Source organism: Blennius ocellaris (genome assembly GCF_963422515.1).
Source record: "Blennius ocellaris genome assembly, chromosome: 23".
Taxonomy (NCBI): Eukaryota; Metazoa; Chordata; class Actinopteri; order Blenniiformes; family Blenniidae; genus Blennius; species Blennius ocellaris.
Genome location: NC_137672.1, coordinates 8,511,326 through 8,532,139, shown reverse-complemented (window position 1 = coordinate 8,532,139; position 20,814 = coordinate 8,511,326). Strand labels below are relative to the sequence as shown.

General features: G+C 44.1%; 3 protein-coding genes across 3 annotated transcripts; 2 read left to right on the top strand and 1 right to left on the bottom strand.

Annotated features, from left to right (window-relative positions):
- Positions 1–278: 278 nt before the first annotated feature.
- On the top strand, positions 279–9,407 carry capgb (capping protein (actin filament), gelsolin-like b). The gene is made up of 9 exons (XM_080518744.1): positions 279–384; positions 4,107–4,300; positions 5,994–6,148; positions 6,952–7,110; positions 7,207–7,356; positions 7,680–7,766; positions 7,864–7,996; positions 8,953–9,044; positions 9,221–9,407. The coding sequence occupies exons 2-9, from the start codon at positions 4,108–4,110 to the stop codon at positions 9,284–9,286; spliced, it is 1,035 nt and encodes a 344-aa protein (XP_080374870.1). The 5' UTR covers positions 279–384; position 4,107; the 3' UTR covers positions 9,287–9,407.
- A 2,522-nt stretch (positions 9,408–11,929) lies between these two features.
- Positions 11,930–15,529, top strand: LOC308147267 (uncharacterized protein; the record flags this gene model as incomplete). Its single annotated transcript, XM_080519373.1, has 9 exons — positions 11,930–11,978; positions 12,250–12,392; positions 12,519–12,620; positions 13,371–13,502; positions 13,606–13,716; positions 13,798–13,926; positions 14,359–14,437; positions 14,881–14,907; positions 14,997–15,529. 9 exons carry the CDS (start codon positions 11,930–11,932, stop codon positions 15,527–15,529), a joined length of 1,305 nt encoding a protein of 434 aa, XP_080375499.1.
- A 1,194-nt stretch (positions 15,530–16,723) lies between these two features.
- Positions 16,724–18,760, bottom strand: LOC308147266 (natural killer cells antigen CD94-like; the record flags this gene model as incomplete). The annotated part of the gene is made up of 4 exons (XM_080519372.1): positions 16,724–16,841; positions 17,475–17,599; positions 17,800–17,960; positions 18,706–18,760. The coding sequence occupies 4 exons, from the start codon at positions 18,758–18,760 to the stop codon at positions 16,724–16,726; spliced, it is 459 nt and encodes a 152-aa protein (XP_080375498.1).
- Positions 18,761–20,814: the final 2,054 nt, after the last annotated feature.

Below are 20,814 nucleotides of genomic sequence, written 5' to 3'. Positions count from 1 at the left end.
CTTATAGAAAAGAGGACTTTTTTTCTTTAACGCACTAAATATTCACACTGCAGTAAAACTGTCAAACTTGATGTTTTAATAGAAGGAACTGTTGTTTGACATTCATAAATTCCCCAAAAATGAAAGAGTGATTTATTGTGAGTGTGTGACTGGAGAGAAAAAGTTGCAAAACTTTCAGGTTGCTGTGTTTTTTTTCCTTCTTCTTCTTCTTTTGTGGTTGAATCAAAGGGCCGGGCTTCGACCGCCCCAGACGGAGGCAGGAAATACCTCATGTGTGAGTAAGAGCGAGAATTTGCCTGTTCTGGGACGCGTTGCTCTTCACATCACTGCTCTTCTCTTCTCTCCGCTCAGACGTACCAGATCCCACCAACCCGCTCTCTTAAGGTAAGTCTGCAACGATTCCTTCTCTTTTTCTGCCATTCTTTTTTTTTTCATTTCTTCTCCACTGTTTGCTCATCACATTCCTCCATCAGGGAGGAATCCTGCCGCGGCACAATGGACCTGTGTTTTCTTTTCACCGAGGCTCATCCTGATGCATGTCGTCCCATTCAGAGTTTTTCGGCTTTGGTTTCATTCGGTCGTTTCCCCTGAACCCGTCTCATCGGAGTCGCTGCTTCCTGAGAGTGAGGGTGGGGTCGACCAGCCGCCTCAGAAAGCTCAGTGTTCACACCGACTCTGCACTGATCATCAGTTGACAGATATGTGCTCTGGTCTCTCTCTCTCTCTCTCTCTCTCCACGCCCGCTGCATATTCTCCGCTCTCATATTTCTGCGTCGCGCGTGAATGGCTGATTGTCTCGCTGACCCCTGCAGTCTGTCTGTGACCCGGCGTCTCTACCTATACACCCTCGTACACTTTGCTCCTCTCCTCCCCGTCGACCCCCTCCCTCCAAACAGACGCCGTTCAACGCTCCAGTAAACGAGGTCAAGAGGGCATTGTTGTTTTATTTTAATCTTTGGCCCTTTCGCTCCTCAGCGTTTCACCCTCCAGTTATCAGCTCTCACTTCAGTCTTCATCGCCCCGTCACAGTTTTCTGTTTGCGAAAGGAATTGTGGATCATTGGAATCTTTTGAGGTGAAATGTCTCGTGTGTGTTCATAGAGTTCAGTTCACCTTTAATTTGGTGTTGCAGTGTCAAACATAAGGATGCACATTCATACTTACATGGCATACCACATTTAAAACTCCAAGAGGGAGTTGACACAAGATTCAGCATCTAAATAAGTCATTTCAACAGCCTATCAGTTGTAAAATCAAAATTGGCAAAGCGCCAGCAGTGCATATTGTGAATTCCTGTCGACCCGTGAGAAGCCATATAATACCAACTTATCTACGACTCCTCCCGAATCCAGAAGGGAAACAGTTTCATGGACGACGGAGTGCTGGTACTTTCTGATCTGGTGCTGGAACGATCCAACCAGCAGAGAAGAAAGAACGGCACAGATTCAATATAAGAATAAATGAAGGTTTCATCAGACCAAGATGTGAAGTTTTGCCTATTTTCTAGATTTATTCAATCCCAAAGTACAACTGTTCAACGTGTGATGGAGGTTTTTCGATGACGACGGTTCATGAGTGACTGAAACGGCGACCGAGAGCCAGAGTGGTTGTTTTCGTGAATTAGACGGAGCTGGCAGACCGTTGTAAAGATGCGGGAGCTCGCTTGGCTTCGTCCAGGAACCAGGAACCCGACTCTACTCTAACCCCCCGCGCTGCGCCTTATCCACGGGCCGCAGGTAGGCTTTCATCACCGCGGCTCCAGTTACCGTCCGCATATAAGCTAACCAGGCCAGGCGAGCGCCGACACTCTTCGTTGCGGACCTCTCCGTACCTCACAAGCCTCACGCGCGCCTCAGTGGACACGCAGAATGGAGCCGGAGTCAGACAGCATGCCGGAGGTACCAGAGGAGGTCATACAGTTAAGTGGACTGGGGCTTTTCTCTCTCTCTCTCTCTCTCTCTCTCTCTCTCTCTCTCTCTCGCCCGAAGCCTCTTGCCCAGTCAACGGAACGTTAACTCCCGGGGCCCTCCGCCTCCGCAGACCCGCTTCCTGCTCTGCCCTTCGTCGACGTCTCCACTTTATTGCACCGTGGCTTTTAATTGCCGAGCGCAGTTTATGCTGACATAATAATTGTCGAACGCTATCTGGTATCTGATGGAGTCACCAAAGGGGAAATGGGAGGACGTGCCGTAGCTGACATCCTGGTGTCACGAACCACAAAGCTGATAATCACAGAAAACGTGTTTTTGTTTGCAGTGGTTGAAAAAAAAAAAGAGTGTAAAAGAAGTCTTTTTGCACAACTTTTCCTTCAAGTTGTTGTTTTGCACATTATTTTGCCGTCGCTCGTTGGTTTTCCATACCAACACAAGCTCAGGCTAATTGTTTCCCCCGTTATCAGTCTTGCCAGCCTGGCGCCTCTGGCACACACAGAAAATGAAACCATTTCCTTATACAGTCATAGTACAAGCGAAGGGGTAGTAACCACTCCGCCCACAAGCATTTCATTTGAAACGATGCACGTGAGCGATTCACCTGGACTTTTTAGATCAAGAGATAAACTGATGGCTGTTGTTGCAGCAACAGCGATGCCCATAAAGTGTCGTCGTTAAAGGTCCAGTATCTGGTTGATTATTGTAACTTCGCTGTTGTAGAATTACTTCCCGGTTCACCAGTAAGTCGGGCCTGAGGTGAAATGATGTTCCCGGCTGTTCAAACAAGCACAATGACAGTAGATGGTGTATGGTGTCTTGATGTCATTAAGTGAGTGTCTATTTGGCCGCTCTCTTTTACGCCCTTGTATATTTGGCTAGTTTTTTACGTCAGATGCTCCTCCTGCATCGTTTTCATTCGACCAGTTGAGGTTTCGCATCACATATAGACTCTGTAGGCTCTTACCTTTCCTCCCTGTCGGCAGCAATGTGTTAACATCGAAAATATACTCAAATTTCAAGTCATTGCCACAACTTTGCCCTTGTTTATGATCAGTCATTTGGTTTGACAAGCACATTTGTTGCCTTCACTGTAGAACTGTAGAAGGAAAAAAAAAACCAAAAAACTATATGTGGTTTTGTTCAGAAGATATTGTTTCTGCATGTGCAGTGTTTATGGCTTTCTGTGTTTTTATTGGTTTGCTTTGTGCGCCAGTCCCGTACATCCTCACCTGATGAGACAAAATATAAAATGTGGCTCATTGCTGGACTTTGGATCTTTGTTGTTGAGTCTGGACAAACATTACAGTGCATGAGTCTGATTAGTTGTTGTTTTTTTATGTAGCTGTTGGATGGTTTAATGTTTGACTTGGCGTGTTTTTTTATACATGTCAATTCATTAATTACCCAAGTTAGTAAACTAAACACCAAATAATCCTATATGCATCTGAGCCATCATGAAACGAAGGATCTAAAAGTTTCTCACGTCATTTTTAAACTCACTTTTTTGGGTTGTTCAGGTCGTTAACTTGTCAGAGTAAGAAAATCTCTAAATGCAGTGAATTGTGGAAATCAGAACAGTTCGGCTGAGGAGCATTTTAGGTATGATTCAGTGACATACTTTGAGTCGTGCGAAGCAGAAACTGTGAAACCAGCAGGAGACGGATGTGTGGTGTGGCGACACACTTCTGCTCCACTGCTCTGCACGGAGGGGTGGGTGGGAGGGCGGGGGGATACGAGGGGGGGGGGGGGGGGGGGGGGGGATGGTGACTCAGGCATACCTGGCTGGTTCTCACATATGAGACATGACCCGGCCTGCACTGAGCCACACCCGGCAGTGTTGTGTTGCATAAAAGTGATCTAATGCCCGTCGGTCCTCCAGCCTCCAGGCGCTCATTTAGTCTGGAGCGGAGGAGTGATGACACTCATTACGGGGTGCCAGACTTACATTCAAATAAAAAAAAAAAAAAAAAGAATTCAGTATTTTCAGCAGGTGGGTTGGTTTTCTTTTCCGAGAAGCGTTTCTCACACGGCTGCACACTTCCTCTTTTACTTCTCCTTATTTCGACCAAGACGTGTGGCTCCCGCTCCCAGAGGCAAGCGGTGACGCCGATCCCTCGTGTTTCCACTTCTTCCTTTCAGCGGCGTTCTCATCCTTCCTCCCTCTCCCCCCTTGCAGCATGCTTCCCTTCCAGGCGGCCGCCGGTCAGTTCGGCCCGGAGGTCCAGCAGCCGGGCCTGCGGGTGTGGAGGGTGGAGAAGATGAAGGCCGCGCCGCTGGCCGCCTCGGAGGTCGGCGCCTTCTACAACGGAGACTCGTACCTGGTGCTGGAGAACCGCGGCGAGCAGGGGGCCGACCTCCACATGTGGATAGGTGAGAGGCCGGAGGCGCATCGGGAAGGAAGGGAGCCGTTGACCCCTGGTTTATTAACCTAACGGCTCCTCTGGCAGTTACATAACTCCCCAGAATGCACTTCATTATTAACCTTGATCAATAAATGCCCTTTTTGGTCACAACGGTTGTTTATTACCCCGTGAAAAATTGCACAGACGGATGCACAGAATTCCTCAGAAAAACACGGAGGCCGTCACACACATCCACTCTGGTACATTAAACTCACATGCATGTTTTTGGGGATGGACCCACCCACACAGAGGAAGAACATGCAACCTTATTGTTACAGGCCCTCGAGGCCGAGAGGTGCTCTCTGACCGCCACACCTCTTCGAATCGAATTCTACCCTCAGACATGACAAGTACATGCAAAGCTTTTTCCTGTCTGTGTTGCTCTTTCACTCTTTTCAATGCCATCTGCCTCGTGAATTGTCTTTTTGATTATCAGGGCTTGATGGTAGTGGGGATTGCTTAAAAATTGTTAAAAAAAAAAATAAAAAAAAAAGAACTAAAAGGGAAATGTTTTTTTTGTCTTCCCACGTCTGCACTTCCTTCCGCACAATGTATTTGCGTAGCATGAATCAGTGCCATGTGATGCAGAAGAAACGCCCCAGTGTTTTTCACCACTAAACCATTTCACCAACTGGATTTTCTCATTTAAGAACACCTAAATTAGAAAACAACGGGAAATATAGATGTTCCTATATTGCACTCAAAATGCTGAAACTACTATATGCATGAAATATTTCAACTTTTTTTTTTGTTTTCTTTGTAGGTTTTGCATCATTAACATTATAAAATCGAATAAATCAGTGTTTTTTTTTCTTCATTATCTCCATTAAAATGAGCATTTACTGACAAAATGATTTCACTTTTCAATGATGGGGGGGGCATTGATGATATTAAAAGACAAGCGGCACAAGTCACACTCCTCTGATTTGACCGAGCAGCCCTGAGTGGCGACCTCTCCTATTTCCACTCTGCCCCCTCCAGCAGAAGACTCTGACCCTTGACCGGTGCTTAACAACACACGGCCCCGAACAGCTAATAACCCTCCCACTAATTGTGATGACACATGAGACACGGGGAACGAAAGAGGCGGGATGGAGGGATGATGAGAGGGAAAGAAGCCCAGGGATGGCTTTTTTGAGCAGGAGGCCGTATTAAAAATGCAGGAGGATTGTTGCAGTACTCAAATGTGTCTGTTGTTCCCAGCATGTGTCCGGTGCTTAGGTAACACTAAGCTGATTGTCGCCGCTCGCAGAGTGCTCACTTTGTTCTTCCCCAAATCCACAAGGGATCAACCGTCAACCTCGTGCTGCTCTTTGCTCCTCATCCTGACACATAGACGCTTTTTTTAAGACTAAAATTACGTTTTTAAGTTTGTGTAAAAGCTTGCACTTAGTGGAAGTGACGCGTAAATTACAACCCAGAATTTGTGAAAAGTGGCTACAGACGATCAACATGATATGAAAATTCCAATTCAACCTTTTAGCATTTTTTTGAACAGCCAATAGGGTTATACTCTTTACTCAATCTCGCTTTATAATGACATTTGTTTGGAGAATCATTTTTCTACACTTAAATCAGATTGAATGGGTTAATTAAGTGCCATCCAAGCAATGTAATAATAGTTTTCTACACTTTTTTCTTCCTTCTCTGCTCGGCTGCAGGTGAAAAGTCGTCCCGGGACGAGCAGGTCGCGTGCGCCATGCTGGCCACTCAGCTGGACAACCTGCTGGGCGGCGACCCCGTCCAGCACCGGCAGGTTCAAGGCTTCGAATCCCCCGAATTCATGAATCTCTTCCCCAGAGGAGTGAGCTACAAGGTGAGAGAGCAGCGATTTAACCCGAGTAAACATTTATCCACAAGAGTCATCTAAGCGTTTTACATGATACGACCAGTTTGTACATTTTGAGCTACCTGGATTTGATGGATCTCATGAATCTTTTTCTCATGGTTGAACCAGGATCTGCACATATTTTAGAACCAGTGAATCTCATCTATGGGCTTTTTTTTTTTTTTTTTCTCAACAAATGTTAATGCAGTTGCAGCTTCCACTCTCTGTTTCTAGAGTTTGTAGTTTTGCAGTAGTCACTATCAATTTGCACTTTTTAAAATCATACTCAGTAGAAGTGCTGTTGTGAACAAATACTTAACAAAAAAAATCCAAATTAATCTTCCAAAAAAAGTATTCAAACTAGTTCGTTAAGTAATTTCTTCACCTCGTTTGATTTCTATTAGTAGTTTCTCTAATATCTAAATAAAAAGCAAATTTTTCTGTAACTGGCTTCAAATAATGTCAATCAAAAGGTTTGATTGTGAATTTATTTGTTTGATTTAAATCAAGGTCATATGACAAAGGAATAGTCCAAATTTGCCCTCAGACTTATCTCTTGTTCGTAGATAATTCTCGTCCATCATTTATTGCGTCTTAGATATTACGGCCGCGTTGACGAAGAGCGGCGGCTTTTTATGGTCGACACACTGAGTTTGTTAGAATCGCCTGAAACTTGAACCCTCCGACGCGTTCAAAGGACGTCGTCACACGTAAAACGTTAACAAAAAAAAAAAAAAAGCCCCTACGTGAACCTGGAGGCCACATGAGTGATGAGCGCTGTGCCCCTGCAGGAAGGAGGCGTGGAGTCGGGCTTCAGGAGGCCGCAGGGCTCCGGCACGGTGCAGCGCCTCTACCAGATCAAGGGCAAACGCAACATCCGCGCCAAGGAGGTGGAGTTGTCCTGGGGCAGCTTCAACAAGGGCGACTGCTTCATCCTCGACCTCGGGGAGGTGAGGTCACTCCCGACGGCCCCCAAGAGAGCAAAGGGCAAAAAAAACCAAAACAAATGGAGCGAATTGTTGTGACGCCGACTCCTCGTCTTCCAGATTATCGTGTCGTGGATCGGGTCGGAGGCCAACGTCTTCGAGAAGCAGAAAGTGCGCGAGATCGCCTCGCTGATCCGCGACACTGACCGACACGGCAAGGCTCGCATCGTGGACTCCACCGAGGGGGAGGAGCCGGACGAGATGCTCAAGGTGAAGACGGTCACGCCTCGTCTAAGAGTCTGAGAAGAGAACATTTTAGATGGAACCTTTAAAAAAAACAAAGTGAATTTTGCGGTTAATCCTCATCCGTCCATCCATTCACACTCATTTTCACGCCTATAGGAAATTCAGGGTCACCAATTAAAGTCACATGCATGCTTTAGGACCGTGGGAGGACAATTAGATGTCCTATAGATGTGTTCTCCCTGTGCTGGACTGGTTAACGTGTCCAGGATGTACAACGCCGCCGCGAATAAATCGAGAAGCTGGAAACGTTTTTTGTCGTCCTAAAAGTTTCCCGTGTTGCCGAGCAGGTCTTGGGGACGATGCCGACGCTGGCGGCGAGCACGCCGGAAGAGGACAGCAAAGCGGACGCTTCCAACTCGGCCTCTCTTTATAAGGTCGGACTCCATCTTTAACCCCCGCTAACCTACCCCCCCCCCCCCTCCCCCCCTCCGTCCCGCCGAAAGCCTGACCTCGCCTCCGTCCGCTCCCCAGGTGTCCGACGCCACGGGGTCCATGACGATGACCAAGGTGTCCGAGAAGAGCCCGTTTGGCAAGGAGCTGCTGGTCCGTGACGACTGCTTCATCCTGGACAACGGCGCCAATGGGAAGATCTTCGTGTGGAAAGGTGAGGAAACGCCACTTGGCCCCGGGCCAGCGAACCGGCGCCCGCTGAAACGCACACGGAGGAAAAGTGACAGTTGTGAGACGCTGCAGATATTGGATAACTGATCCGATGAAATTTTAACGAGCGCGGCGAAAAATAACGGTCGCCGTTGCTCTCGGGACGTCGGCACTTCTTTTTCTGAAGGTGGGTGACAGTCCGAAGGGAGCCGGCGACCTCTGACCTCTGACCCGACAAGATTACGACAGAGACGCTTTCACTTGTTGCAATCAGAGCAAACAAGCAAGTCTCAGGTTGAACCTCCGTGTTTTAATCTTTCGACATGAGGGGAGGTCAAGGCCACGAGCCCTGAAGTGTCTGTTATCTGGACGCCAGAGGAGTCAGGTGAACGTATGGACGGTGTTACGCTGATATGACGCCTCAAAGACCTCATTTTAAACACACCTTTGACACTTGTTTTCCTCCCTGAAGCAGCTGCGCAGTGCCGACGGTTCAAACAAACTTATCACAAGCTAAAATGAGTTCCATCAAAATATGTCAATCATGTTTTATTCTTCACCAAACATAAATTATATCATCGTAACTATCACTGACAAAACTTTTTTTATTTTTTATATTTGCACAAAAAGTTCATATGAGGGCTCATAATTGATTATTATTAGCTACTAGACACATTGAATGTTGACGACTCATCAATTTTGATGGTCAAAATTTCCAATTCAACCAATCTCAAATGCCACTGTGGTAAAATTATGGCCAATAAAGCAGGTAAATAGTTTATATTTTATCTCTCCAACACAAGATTGGATCTCTGATACCTCCAGTCGTGACATACAGCTTTATCAGTGCTGCTATATTTAGTTAGACGAGTAAATATGTTGTTCTCATTTCCAGAAACAGATTGTATGACGAGAGCAGGAAGTGAATCTTTCTGTTTTTTTTGTTTGATCCTCCACCAGGTAACGGAGCGAACGCAGAGGAGAAGAGGGAGGCCCTGCAGATGGCCGACAGCTTCATCGAAAAAATGAATTACCCCAGGATGAAAACACAGGTAAAGGAAAAAAAAAAAAAGAACAGACTGCAGTGTAAACATTGCTAAGCTCAGTCAAACTGTAACCGGAGAGCAGTAGCACGTTATGAGATGGAAAATGAGTGTTTACCCATCTCACTTCCCGGTGGCTCACGCCTCTCGTTTACTGCAGGCCGTAAAGTTTATGTGTGTTTCAGGTGGAGATCCTGCCGCAGGGGAAGGAGACCATCATCTTCAAGCAATTCTTCAATAACTGGAACTGAACGTTTCACCAGAGCCTTCAACCAAAACTGCACTGGAGCTAAAAGCTGCATATCCTGACCCACAACAACATAGAAAACACACTGGGGATTTTATATATATATATATATATATATATATATATATATATATATATATATATATATATATATATATATATATATATGTGCTGTTACGAGTATGTACATATTTGTAAGATTCTGTGCCGACGGAGCATGCTGCAGCCTGCGCTGGTAGAATCAGATATCTGATGCCACTTTTATAAAAACTGAAAACATTTCGAGATATAAAAACGAAAACCTTGAATAAATTGATTTTTTTTTTCTACATTTGTTCAATAGTGTCACAGGTTTGTCTGCATTTGAGAAATAAATCAGAAACTGCTTACTAGAAATGTTACCGTGGTTACGTTTTTTTTTTTTTCTTTTCAACACTGGGGGTTTTTTTTTTCAGGTCTGTTCTGTTAAGTGACGATACGCTGGAGGAAATGTCACCGCCCTTCACACTCGCTTTTACATAATTTCTTCTAAACTATGCCCTCTGCTGCCACGGCGACACAAAAGTTACCTGCAATCATGAAAATCTGCAAACGCTCCGGCTCCAATGGGAGCTTTGAGTTCAAGAGATTTTAATAAACAGCTTTTCAGTTTGTGTTTTTAATAATACTATCAGTTTAGACAATACAATACAGTGAAGCCAAACAAACAAACAAGTCCTAGAAATATACAAATCCTATTCTTAAAGTACATGAAATTCATGGAATTGAAGTCAAACCTTCTATTGGATAACTCAAATGTTTCTAATTACACATAAAATAACACAAAACATTTCTAATTTTCCATTTTTTTTTACGGTGGCCTGTGGATGTGTGAGCACTGACAGCTTAGATATGAAACGCAGTTTAGATTAAATCTTTTTTGTAGATCAGAAAAACAAAAATGTTTGAAATGCACATAACTTATGGCACACATGAATTATACTTCCTGTGTTGAAACATCAGAAGCAGTGAGGTTTCAGTTCGTGGACACTGAGGCGGAGAACATGATGCATGATTCTAGTGTTTCATTTGATTTGGTGTTTATATCCCCGTATAAAGTCTCTGCAGGAACTCGCCACTGCACACGCATTCAGACTTGCACGTTTATAATGTCACGTGTTTATTGCCGCTGATGAGAGAAGGCCGCTCGACGACGACGATCCACCCTGAGAAGTTGACTGGTTTGTTTTTCTTCATTTGCATAAAACATCATACAGAATTACACGTGAAATGTGAAATCCTCCCTATTAACAGTCCATTAACGACAATTTTAAATGATAAAAGGATGAAGAAACTACAAGCAGAGAAAACTAAGGAGTTGAGTAAAAAAAAACAAAAAACAGCAATTTATTATATTCAGTGGGATCTTATTTGGACAAGAAGATCATTAAATAATTCAAGAGGACCACAGAGTGCAGTTTGAATATTGAAAGGGGAGAGACAAAGTTGATCGTATTGATATAATCAAATGTTTATGACACTGAGAGACGCAATATAAATCTAACTTGACTTTATGATGCTTTACTCTGGGAAGATGTGCTCGATCACAGTTTGGTGGGTTAAATTCATTCTTGGAGGTCTGTGTGGGTGGAGTTTTCATGTTCTACCTCATGGATGGATGGATGGATGGATGGATGGATGGATGGATGGATGGATGGGGGGGGTATCTTGGGGTATTCTAGGTTTTTTTAATATAAATTCTGTTACAGGCAGTCGGGGTTGGTGTGTGGGTGTACGTGTTTCTAGACAAAAGTCTTTATGTGAAGCGTTTTGTATTACATCTATGTACGAAATGTGCTCTATAAATAAAGTTTATTTTGATTCTTTTGTTTGTTTTGAGAAGAGATCAAACATGCCAGCTTTTCACCATCTTCACACTTCAAGAAGCATTTCATAACGATCTTGATTCTGCTTCTTCAGAATCAAGAACCTGATAGTGCTGATAGTATTGGGGGTGATAGTGGATCACCCCCAATACAGCGACTGTTAATATCTGAACAATTGTCCTCTGCTATTGTGGAAACACTTGATACTGTCAGGGAGTGTGTGCGTCACCGCCGCTGATATCAGGAGGATTATTGCTGTTGTAAAAAAAAAAAAAAAAACCTGCTCATGTCTTTGCAGGGCAGCTCACGTCCATTCTTGTCAGAGAGCTCTGCTTTCGCACCGCCCTCCTCTTGCCATCTCACGTGGATGTATATATAAAAAAAAAAAGTGTAAAGCTCAGGCATTGGAAAAGGTTGGACAGGCGGCAGAGCTGGTTCAGTTTCCTCTGGCAGAAGAGCTGCAACCCTGAGCTCTGCTGAAGGTGAGACGCGACCGATCAATATATTTATCAGAGCTGATTTTAATTCTACTGGCACCTCGTGTTGTCTGTGTGTCGTATTGATTATATTGTACCTTTAAATCCACACTAGCAAGTGAGTTTATTATTGGAATGTCTCGAATTAATTATCAAGTAATTTAAAGTGAATCTATGTTTTGCATTTTTTTGTGTCTTTTTTAATTAGAGAATGTTGAATTACTTACCAAATCTGTAGTTTTTGTTGTTGTCGTTTTTAAGAAATCGTATTTATTATGTGACGTATTCTTCTCCACAGTAACAATTATGGAAACCACGACAGCAAAGAAGAAGGGCATCCTTAAGTTTGCCCAAAGTATGTCTTTTTTTATTGACTTGTTCATTTCATGTCTGTTGTTTATTCTGTCTGCCTTTCACAGTCCTCAGCTGTCCTCCTATATGATACTCAAGCCTGAGCTGATGCAACAAAGACTTGTAAATAGGTCAAATCTCACTAAGAAAGGAATATTGATTGCAGTTTTTTTTATGCTTTCTTGCTGAGCGATCAGTGTCAGTGAGCCATTGAGAAGTACAGAATTTGACTGAATCCCAACCCCACCTTGTTCTCTGCTTCTCCCTCCACCCAGAGGTGCGCACCCTCCGCTTTGAGAAGAGCGCCGCCAAACAGAGCAGCACCATTGACGCCGTCCGCTGGGACGTTCCCGACCTGGAGCAGCCGTTCAGCTCGGCCCCCAGCAGGTCCCTCAACGCTCACACCAGAGGCCCGCAGGTCAACCACACAACTTTCCCTCTCAGTCGCTTGGAAAAACTTCGATGCGACGCCACAAATGTGTAAAAACAAGGCCGAACGCGGAGCATCCCGTACTGACGTGTGCCATACTTGTTGAACTTCCAGCAGCCAAACGTCCGTAAGCCCAGCCTGAAGGATCTCAGCAGTCTGCAGGAGTGCGTGCAGTTTATCCACCACTGGAAGGAGCAGGTGGACCAAGTCTCGAAGGTTCGACCTGCGAACAAGACGATTCAAACAGTAACTCAGCAAGTCGATGTGAACTTTGAGAGGAGGTGGCGGGAAAATAGTCTGTTTTCACTCTCAAAGTAATTAGAATGATCACAACGTGAAGTCCGTGGGCAAAGAAACCTGTATTTTTCCTTATTTTCTTTTTGTAAAAATCAAAATAGATGTCATTCCTCCTTCTTAATGGCCCCCGTTTGGCATCCACGTTTTCTTTTGCGCCCCCTCAACTAAAATAAGTTTAACATCTTAATATAAAGTGAACAAAAGTTTTCGAACGAGGAAGCTCTGGCGTTTGCTCTTATTATCCGTATCCCTCATGGCAAAGGGGCCGGCTGAGGATCCCAGTTTAAAAAACAAAGGAGACGATTAAAAAAAATTTTAAGGGGGAAAATGAGAGAACGTTGTGTTTCAGGTTTATATACTTCATCATTTCACTGCTGGTTTGCTGTGTTTCATCAGGAAAATATGCTTTCCTGCATTTCCCCCCCCCCTTCAGAATACAGATAAGTGATGGATTTACAACCACAGGTATTGTAAACATATGTTCATATGTGGACCGATGACATGGTTAACACACCTTCAGATAACTCATGTTCAGGGACACATTGACCTTTCAACCGAGCACATAGGAACTGCTGGGTCATGTCAGGTGGAACCGTGAAACATGGCACAAAAGTGGAGTGAACTAAAGAGGGATCCTCTTGTATGACGGTGTGCGTCGTGTTTCAACAGGGCGGCGGTGGTGCCGGGGAGGGCGCCGGTCAGCAGGAGGCCCGGCGGTCGGAGAAACGAGCCCAGCGCAGCCTGGAGGAGAGCAGGAAGCTCATCCTGGAGTGGGCCGACGAGCTCCACCACGTCGACGAGGTCAGCGGCGTTCGCGATGGGCGCTTTGCCCTCAGGAAACACATGCCTGAAGGGGCTTCTTTAAAATCTAACCCTTGACTCACACTGCTCTGGTGTCCTTCAGCTGCTGAGGGAGACTCCCTGGGCGCCGGACGGCTGGGAGCAGGAGGCCGGTCGCCAGGAAGCACAGATGCAGATGATGGAGTGGGCCAAAGAGCTGCAGGTGGCCACCGAGGTACTTAGCCCCCAAAATAGCAGTCAAAGACATGCACGGCATGTGTTATTTCAACTGAACTGAAAAGACCTGTGCTGGCAGAGTTGCGGCATGCAGAGCAACAAGCTGCGGAAAGTCGTGCACCAGCTGAGCCAGAAGAAGAAGCTGCTGGTCCGGCTGGCGCCGCTGCTGGAGTTCATCACCTGGTCTCTGCTGAAGGAAGACAGCTCGGTGAGTCACAAACACTCCCCAGTCTATTCCGTAGAAGTGAGTTAAAAACAGTAGACAACATTTGAAGGGGCTCTTTTCCAAGTCAAATATGAAGATTTTATTCCTGTCGATAAGAGAGGAAAAACATAGCTGAAGCCATAAATGAGAACGTTCTTCCCGCTGCCAAGGTATGACAAGTTACGAGCACATTTTAGCAAAGCTGCCATGTGAGTGAACCTTTCGCACGGTTTCAATAAACTCGATGATTCAGTTTATGTGGCGGTGATCTGCCACACGAAGCGTAATTCACCTCTGACGAGATAAAGAAATAAATTTAATCTCAGCAGGAAGTTTTAAGGTTTATTCAAACAAGCCTTGGCAGGAAAACTGAAGTAAAGTCAATGGATAACAGGGAATGACCACACATGAGCAACATGTTTTCATCCTTTGCAGGGAAAAGTCCCTCAGATGTGGCTCCTGGCCAAGCAAAGGACCTGGAAAGCAGGAATTCCGAGATACATCCCCAAGTCAGGTGGGTCTTCATGGATCTTTGTACAAGTATTTAAGAGGAAAAATGACAAGATGAATATTTTTATTTGACCTCAGTTTTGGGCTGTGTTTGTGTGAGCTGGACTGGCTCCGCCCACACATGCCCATCTATGGGAAGAGGAGGAAGTACTCCCTCTCGTGGTGCCATGTGCCAGAGCAGAGCTGACTAATTGTGGGAGGAGTCAAAGGGCCTATCTTGACTGGGATTGGCTAAACTCCCGATGACACTGTATAGGGCTTGATTCCTGATTGGCTGGTTGGAGCAACACACTTTTTACAAACTGAAACAAGCCCGGGAGGGAGAGGACACACTTTCTTCACTTCTGATGCGTTTTACTGTTGGAAAACCATTAGAAAGCGGATTTTGCACAACACGACCTCTTTAAACCTCCAATACAAACGTTTTCTGGTTATTTCTCTTTTCAGTGTGGAGTTGGATTTGCAGTGCAGCAGGTAAATATCCTCCCCTTTATCGAACACAACCTAAACATACGTGCCATTTACAACTTCGCCACAACAAGCAAACTCATCTCTCTTTGTAGCCGACGTGATTCTCGACCCCACGACCAACAACCCCTGGCTGCTGCTGTCAGACGACCAGCGGCGGGTCCAGGAGGCCCGCTTCGTGTCCGACCTCCCCGACTCCGCCCAGCGCTTCGACAGCTGGCCCTGCGTGCTGGGCAGGGAGGGCTACGACTGCGGCCGCCACTACTGGGAGGTGGACCTCCCCAACAACGGCTGCTGGCGAGTGGGAATGACCAGCGCCAGCTCCAAGCGCCACGGGCACTTCCCCATGACGCCCAAGCAGAACTACTGGGTGCTGTGGCGCAGCGCGCACCACTTCTACGCCTGCAGCAAGCCGGAGGCGGAGCTGCACGTCGGCCTCGTGCCCCGCCGCCTCGGCGTCTACTTGGACTACGAGGAGGGACAGATCTCCTTCTACGACGCCGAGAACAAGTCCCACATCTACACCTTCACGGGGGCCTTCAGGGGGAAGCTGTACCCGCTGTTCGCCCCGATGGACGGACACACTCTGATGGTCGTCAGAGAGCCGCACAGGATCTCTGTTAAATGAAGAAAAGCACGTTCAGGACGGCGTAGAAGTATTATCTTGACATTTCTTTTTGACTTTGTTCTCTCAACGCACAGTCCTCTGTCTGCAGATACTGGTTTCTATATTGTAGCTGTAATACAGCGGCGCACGTTTGCACCTTTTAATGAACCTCGTGGCCTTTTTAAAGCCTTTTTCACAGATCGACCTCCACAAAGGACGAAAGGAGGTTAAGAATCTATTTTCCCTTAATGTTGCTGGAGCATTACTGCCGAATTGCTCCATCTGTTTGAACGTTGAGCTTCAGTTGAAACCTAAACTAAGAAGAGTTAATGGTCGTGTTGACAGAAAGAGAAAGTACATTTATCTATTCACGCCACTCCAACTGTGACTCAGATTGTATGAAATTGACTTTATTTGAAGAAAAAAAAAAAAAACTCGGCCGTGGGTTTACGTGAAAATATTTCAAGCGAAAATGAACATGAAATAATACATTACCTTTTTCATAAATTGAAGCAAGCGGCCGAAACAGAGTGGAAAAAATTGTTTAGACCCACATGGAAAGAACCTATACGAGGATATATGCACATATATGAAACCTATAAGCAGCTTATATGCACATATCTGTGTATATATGCCACTTATAGGCAAAATTGAGGTGCATATATGTGAATATACAGGCCATATAGGTCTCCTGCTTCTTTATTTCCACATATATATAGGCCATATCTCACTTTGGCAACTGTCATACATTATCAAGGCAATAACTAAGAAGTAACTAAAAAACAATTATGCAATAAGAACATATAGGTGCATATATGCACACATATATACGTGCATATATGTATCTATATAGGTACCTGTATGCACATATTTGTGTACATATATGTGCATTTATGTACATATAATATAGGAAAATGGCCAGGTTTGTACATGTCACATATATTAAAAACCTATATCAAAGCCTATATTAAAACATATATATTTATATAGGTTCTTTCCATGTGGGGATTTCCATGATAGTTGCATGTATTCAGAGATAGGACTCTGTGAGCATCTTCTATTTGTTTGCACTTTGCGGTGCACCTTTGTACAGAATTACTATCTGACATGAATAAATGTATGTTATTCTGAAGGTTTCCTTGTGACCACTTTTGCATTTTGCACACATTGGTACGTTTGTGGAACGAGCTCCAGCCGGAGCAGACGTGCGGCGCCTCATGTCCCCCTCTTGCAGACCCAGGGTCCGAACGCCTCACAGTCGGCGGCGAACAGCCTCCCTCCTCCCCTCAGGTCTGCACAGTCCCGGTGGTCGGCGTCCCACTCCACCGTCACCCTTTAACACACATTTTACAGCATTTACACTCAAACCGTTTATATATTTAAGAAAAGACGAGTGTGTTTCTAATTGTGACGAAACACATGGATCAGTGGACATTAATGTCTCTGATTGTTGCATAATATATACACATCTGTGTATATTTGCTAAAATACTGTAATAAAAGCAAAGTGAAATCACATGTTTTTGATTCCTGTGGTCAAACTTTCACCTTCAGAATTGAGGGACAGTGTGCAGGATGGATGATTTTTACATCACAATCAGCTTTTCCTTTCAATAAATCACATTTTTGTATTTGAATAAATTTTTAGTAAACTGGAAATTAATTAAAATTGTGTAGCGGTTTAACCAGACTTACAAGATATATCTCAGATCAAATGTATATAATTATGTTTTTATGACTCCAAGCAGCTGTTAGGGAGACTATCTACATGTGAAAAACATTACATAACCTGGCATTCAACTCAAAATGATACATTTTAGAACCTGAGGAATAAATCAAACACCTTCTATGATCCTGTATTTCATGTCTGCCTGCTTCAATACACCTGATTCGTCCCCGAGCTCCCAAGAATAGCAGTGACGTGTTACAGACTAGAGACCCGGGATCTGTCTGTGTCCGGGACTTACGGCATGTAGTGCTGGACGTCCGCCCCGTCCCACCACAGCCACTGACCCTCCTGCTCAGAGTCGCTCAGTCCCACCCAAAGGAAAGGAAGCCGGGAGACATTCCTCATCACTCCTTGAATAAAGTCCTGTGGGTGTGAACAGGAATTATCATTCCGAGAATATTGATGAAAGACCTTGATGAGTGACAAACACTGTCTGGTTATGATCTCAGACAACACTTAAGTCTACATTCAGCTTGTCAGAGGCAATGATTCTCAAGCTGAACTCATGAATTGGCTTGTCATCGTGTCAAAACGAGGCCCCCGATCCCCTGCAGCGCAGTCACCATCTCTGCAGGGTCTTCAATCACGGCCAGGCTGCCGTTGTGTTTCAGGCAGAAGTCGGCGCTCTCGTTCCACCGGAGGTCCTCCTGCAGCCCGGAGGAGAAGAAGTAGCAGTGATGCCTCCACCAGCGCCATCCGTCAGGACACAAGCCGCACCTGGAGTCTCCTCGGGAAGGGAAACAGACTCAACTATTATAAATGTTATTAACACAAGCAGCAGCGGTGGATGCAAAGCGACACTCTTCACATCAATTAATGAGTCTGGAAACCTGGATTATTGTGTTTCAAATCTTCTGAGGAAACCACATATATGAGTTGATGCTTGTCCGCACCAGAAAAGGAAACACTATTCACCTTGAGTGACGGAGAGCAGCACGAGACTGAGATCCTGCCGTTGTTTTTCACACTCCTGCAGCTTCGCCCTCGACTCTTCACATGTCTGAAGCACTCGAGGCTCTGCGCGCCTAGAGACTAACAAGTGAAATTTCACACATTGATGGAGGTCGGATCAAGAGGAAGTTAGAAAGGCTGGTCCCTAGTATGATTTAACGAGTGTGTCCACTTTCAAAGTTCAAAGTAACCCTAACTCACCAAATAAAATGCAGAATAAAGTTAACCCGGTAAAAAGAGTGACGGCTCCAATAGCAACAACCAGTCGGTGTGTCGACTGCAGAGTTGGACAGTTTCCAGCATCTGAGCAGAAAGAAATTTGTCTTCTGTCTCCAACTGTTCGATAAAGAAAATGTAAATATCATCCCTGGTGCTTCTGTTCACTTTCTTGTCTGTTGTCTCTTTTCCAAATCAATCAATTAATTTAAACATCAAATAAAGAAACTTTAGAACTTTATTTTGCACAAATCGTCACTAAAACAACTCTATTATGTGAGAAGATGTCGTTTAAAACTCACCTGCAGGCGTTTCTCTCTCAGTCTCCTCCTCAGAGCGTCTCTGCGACGCATCCATGATGCTGCTTGACGACTTTTCTCCTTTGGTTTTGCGTCGGTCCTGACTCGCCTCGTCAGAGAAATGCTATCATGAGCTTCCTTTTGACACTTTGCACAGGAAGTGAGCCGTTTGTGTCTGTAACTATTCATAACCTTTGCTGGAGCTGTAGGTGTGACATGTGTGTCCACAGTCACAGCGGGGGGCTTCATTCAGCCCCAACTAATGTGATACTGACAGTTATTCAATGCGTGCTGCTTTCTCTTATATGACACTCGTACACTTCCTCTTTTGATGCTCGAGTCTGAAACAGTTCAGTAATTTTGGTAAATAAGACGCTGCTTCACCACATGCGCACTATTTTTGTTTTTTCACTGTTTAATGTAAATAAAATCCAATTTTTTTTACTTCAAGGAGAAAATCACAGTTGATTTTGACCTGATTCATGTCAAACTCCTGGATGTGAGTGAATATATTATTATAATCCAGTTGTTTTTCATGTAGTCAATAAACTATTGGATAGAGAGACTTACTGGAAGCTGAAGCTTTTTCCAATCAACACATCAAAGAAATACAGGCTGTTTACAAACCAAACAAGTCCATCACATATAAAACAAACATATATCAGTCAAAGTATTGGGATATTTATATACCAATAACATGATTCATCGCTTTACTGATAATCTAGCAACACAATCATCCTTTTGAAATGCTGCTGTTCTATTCTATTCTATTCTATTCTATTATGTCAACATAATGAAGAATATTTGTTTCATATTGTTAAAAAGAAAAAGGAAAAATTAGTTGTGTTTTGCTGTCAAATATACCAAAGGTGGAAATTTTGATGAGTAAAAGGTTAAAAAACATTTTGATTCACAAATCGATTTCTTTCTCAACTCAAATTGTTTATTTGTTCTCTGCTTTCGTGTCAGAGTGTAATGAGACATTAAATTGAATAATTGTCAAGAAAAACTGGAGTGTTTTTCACATCAAACCTCTTGTGTGTCATTCAGAGGGCGCAGCCTCACTTTCTGCTGTTTCAAGCACTTTTTCAGCCAGAAGAAGGTGATTCTGGTGGAAAGTGTGGCACTGCTGAGGACATGGTGGTGGCGGCATCATCATCATCATCATCATCATCATCATCATCATCATCATCATCATCATCATCATCATCATCATCATCATCACCATCATCATCATCATCATCATCATCATCATCATCATCATCACCATCATCATCATCATCAGATCCATACGTCTGCGAGGAGCAGCTCATCGAACAGCAAAGACTCACAGCAGAGAAAATCAACATGAACATTAAATACTGAGATAATAAGGTACCTTAACAACTAAAGTAATAATTTAAGGTCGACCTGAGGAACCAACACTGGACTATGTTATCCAAACAAAGAGCTACAACGTTTGGTGGTTGATTTCTTTCAAAAACAGTTTTTGAAGTGAACAAACGTTTCTTGTTTGCCAGCAAACACCAGTTTTATCACCTTTGATGTGTTAACAGAAAAATATAAGAACTAGCAAACACTACTATGTGTAGTAGTCCATGGCGATATATGTCAGATTCATATGTTTTATGTTCATTAATATGTACTGTCCCTATTTAAATAAATAAATAAATAAATGAAATGACTCATGGAGGTCAGACTAAGTGATATTTTAAATGTTAGCGACTTGGATATTAGGGTGTAAATCTTTGAGATCTTTGTGTTTTATGACTATGGTTCAATATTTAATTTACATACATACAAACATACATACATAGATTTATTGACACAGTGAATTATAATTCCAATTTATTTATATAGTGCCAAATACAACACAACCACCTCAAGGGACTTTAAAAAAGAAAAACAAAAATTCCACATGAAAAGCATAGGAGATGGTGGAAAGTGAACAATTCTCCATTTACTGGGCGAAGCATGGAGCTGGACCAAACCATTTCCACCCCCCCCCCCTCCTGAAATGTTGGGCCATTCCATGAACTGTGCTTTGATCCTTTGATCCCTATGATTGGTTTGTTTCTTGCCTTTAATCTCGTCCTTTGAAGTCCTCTGTAC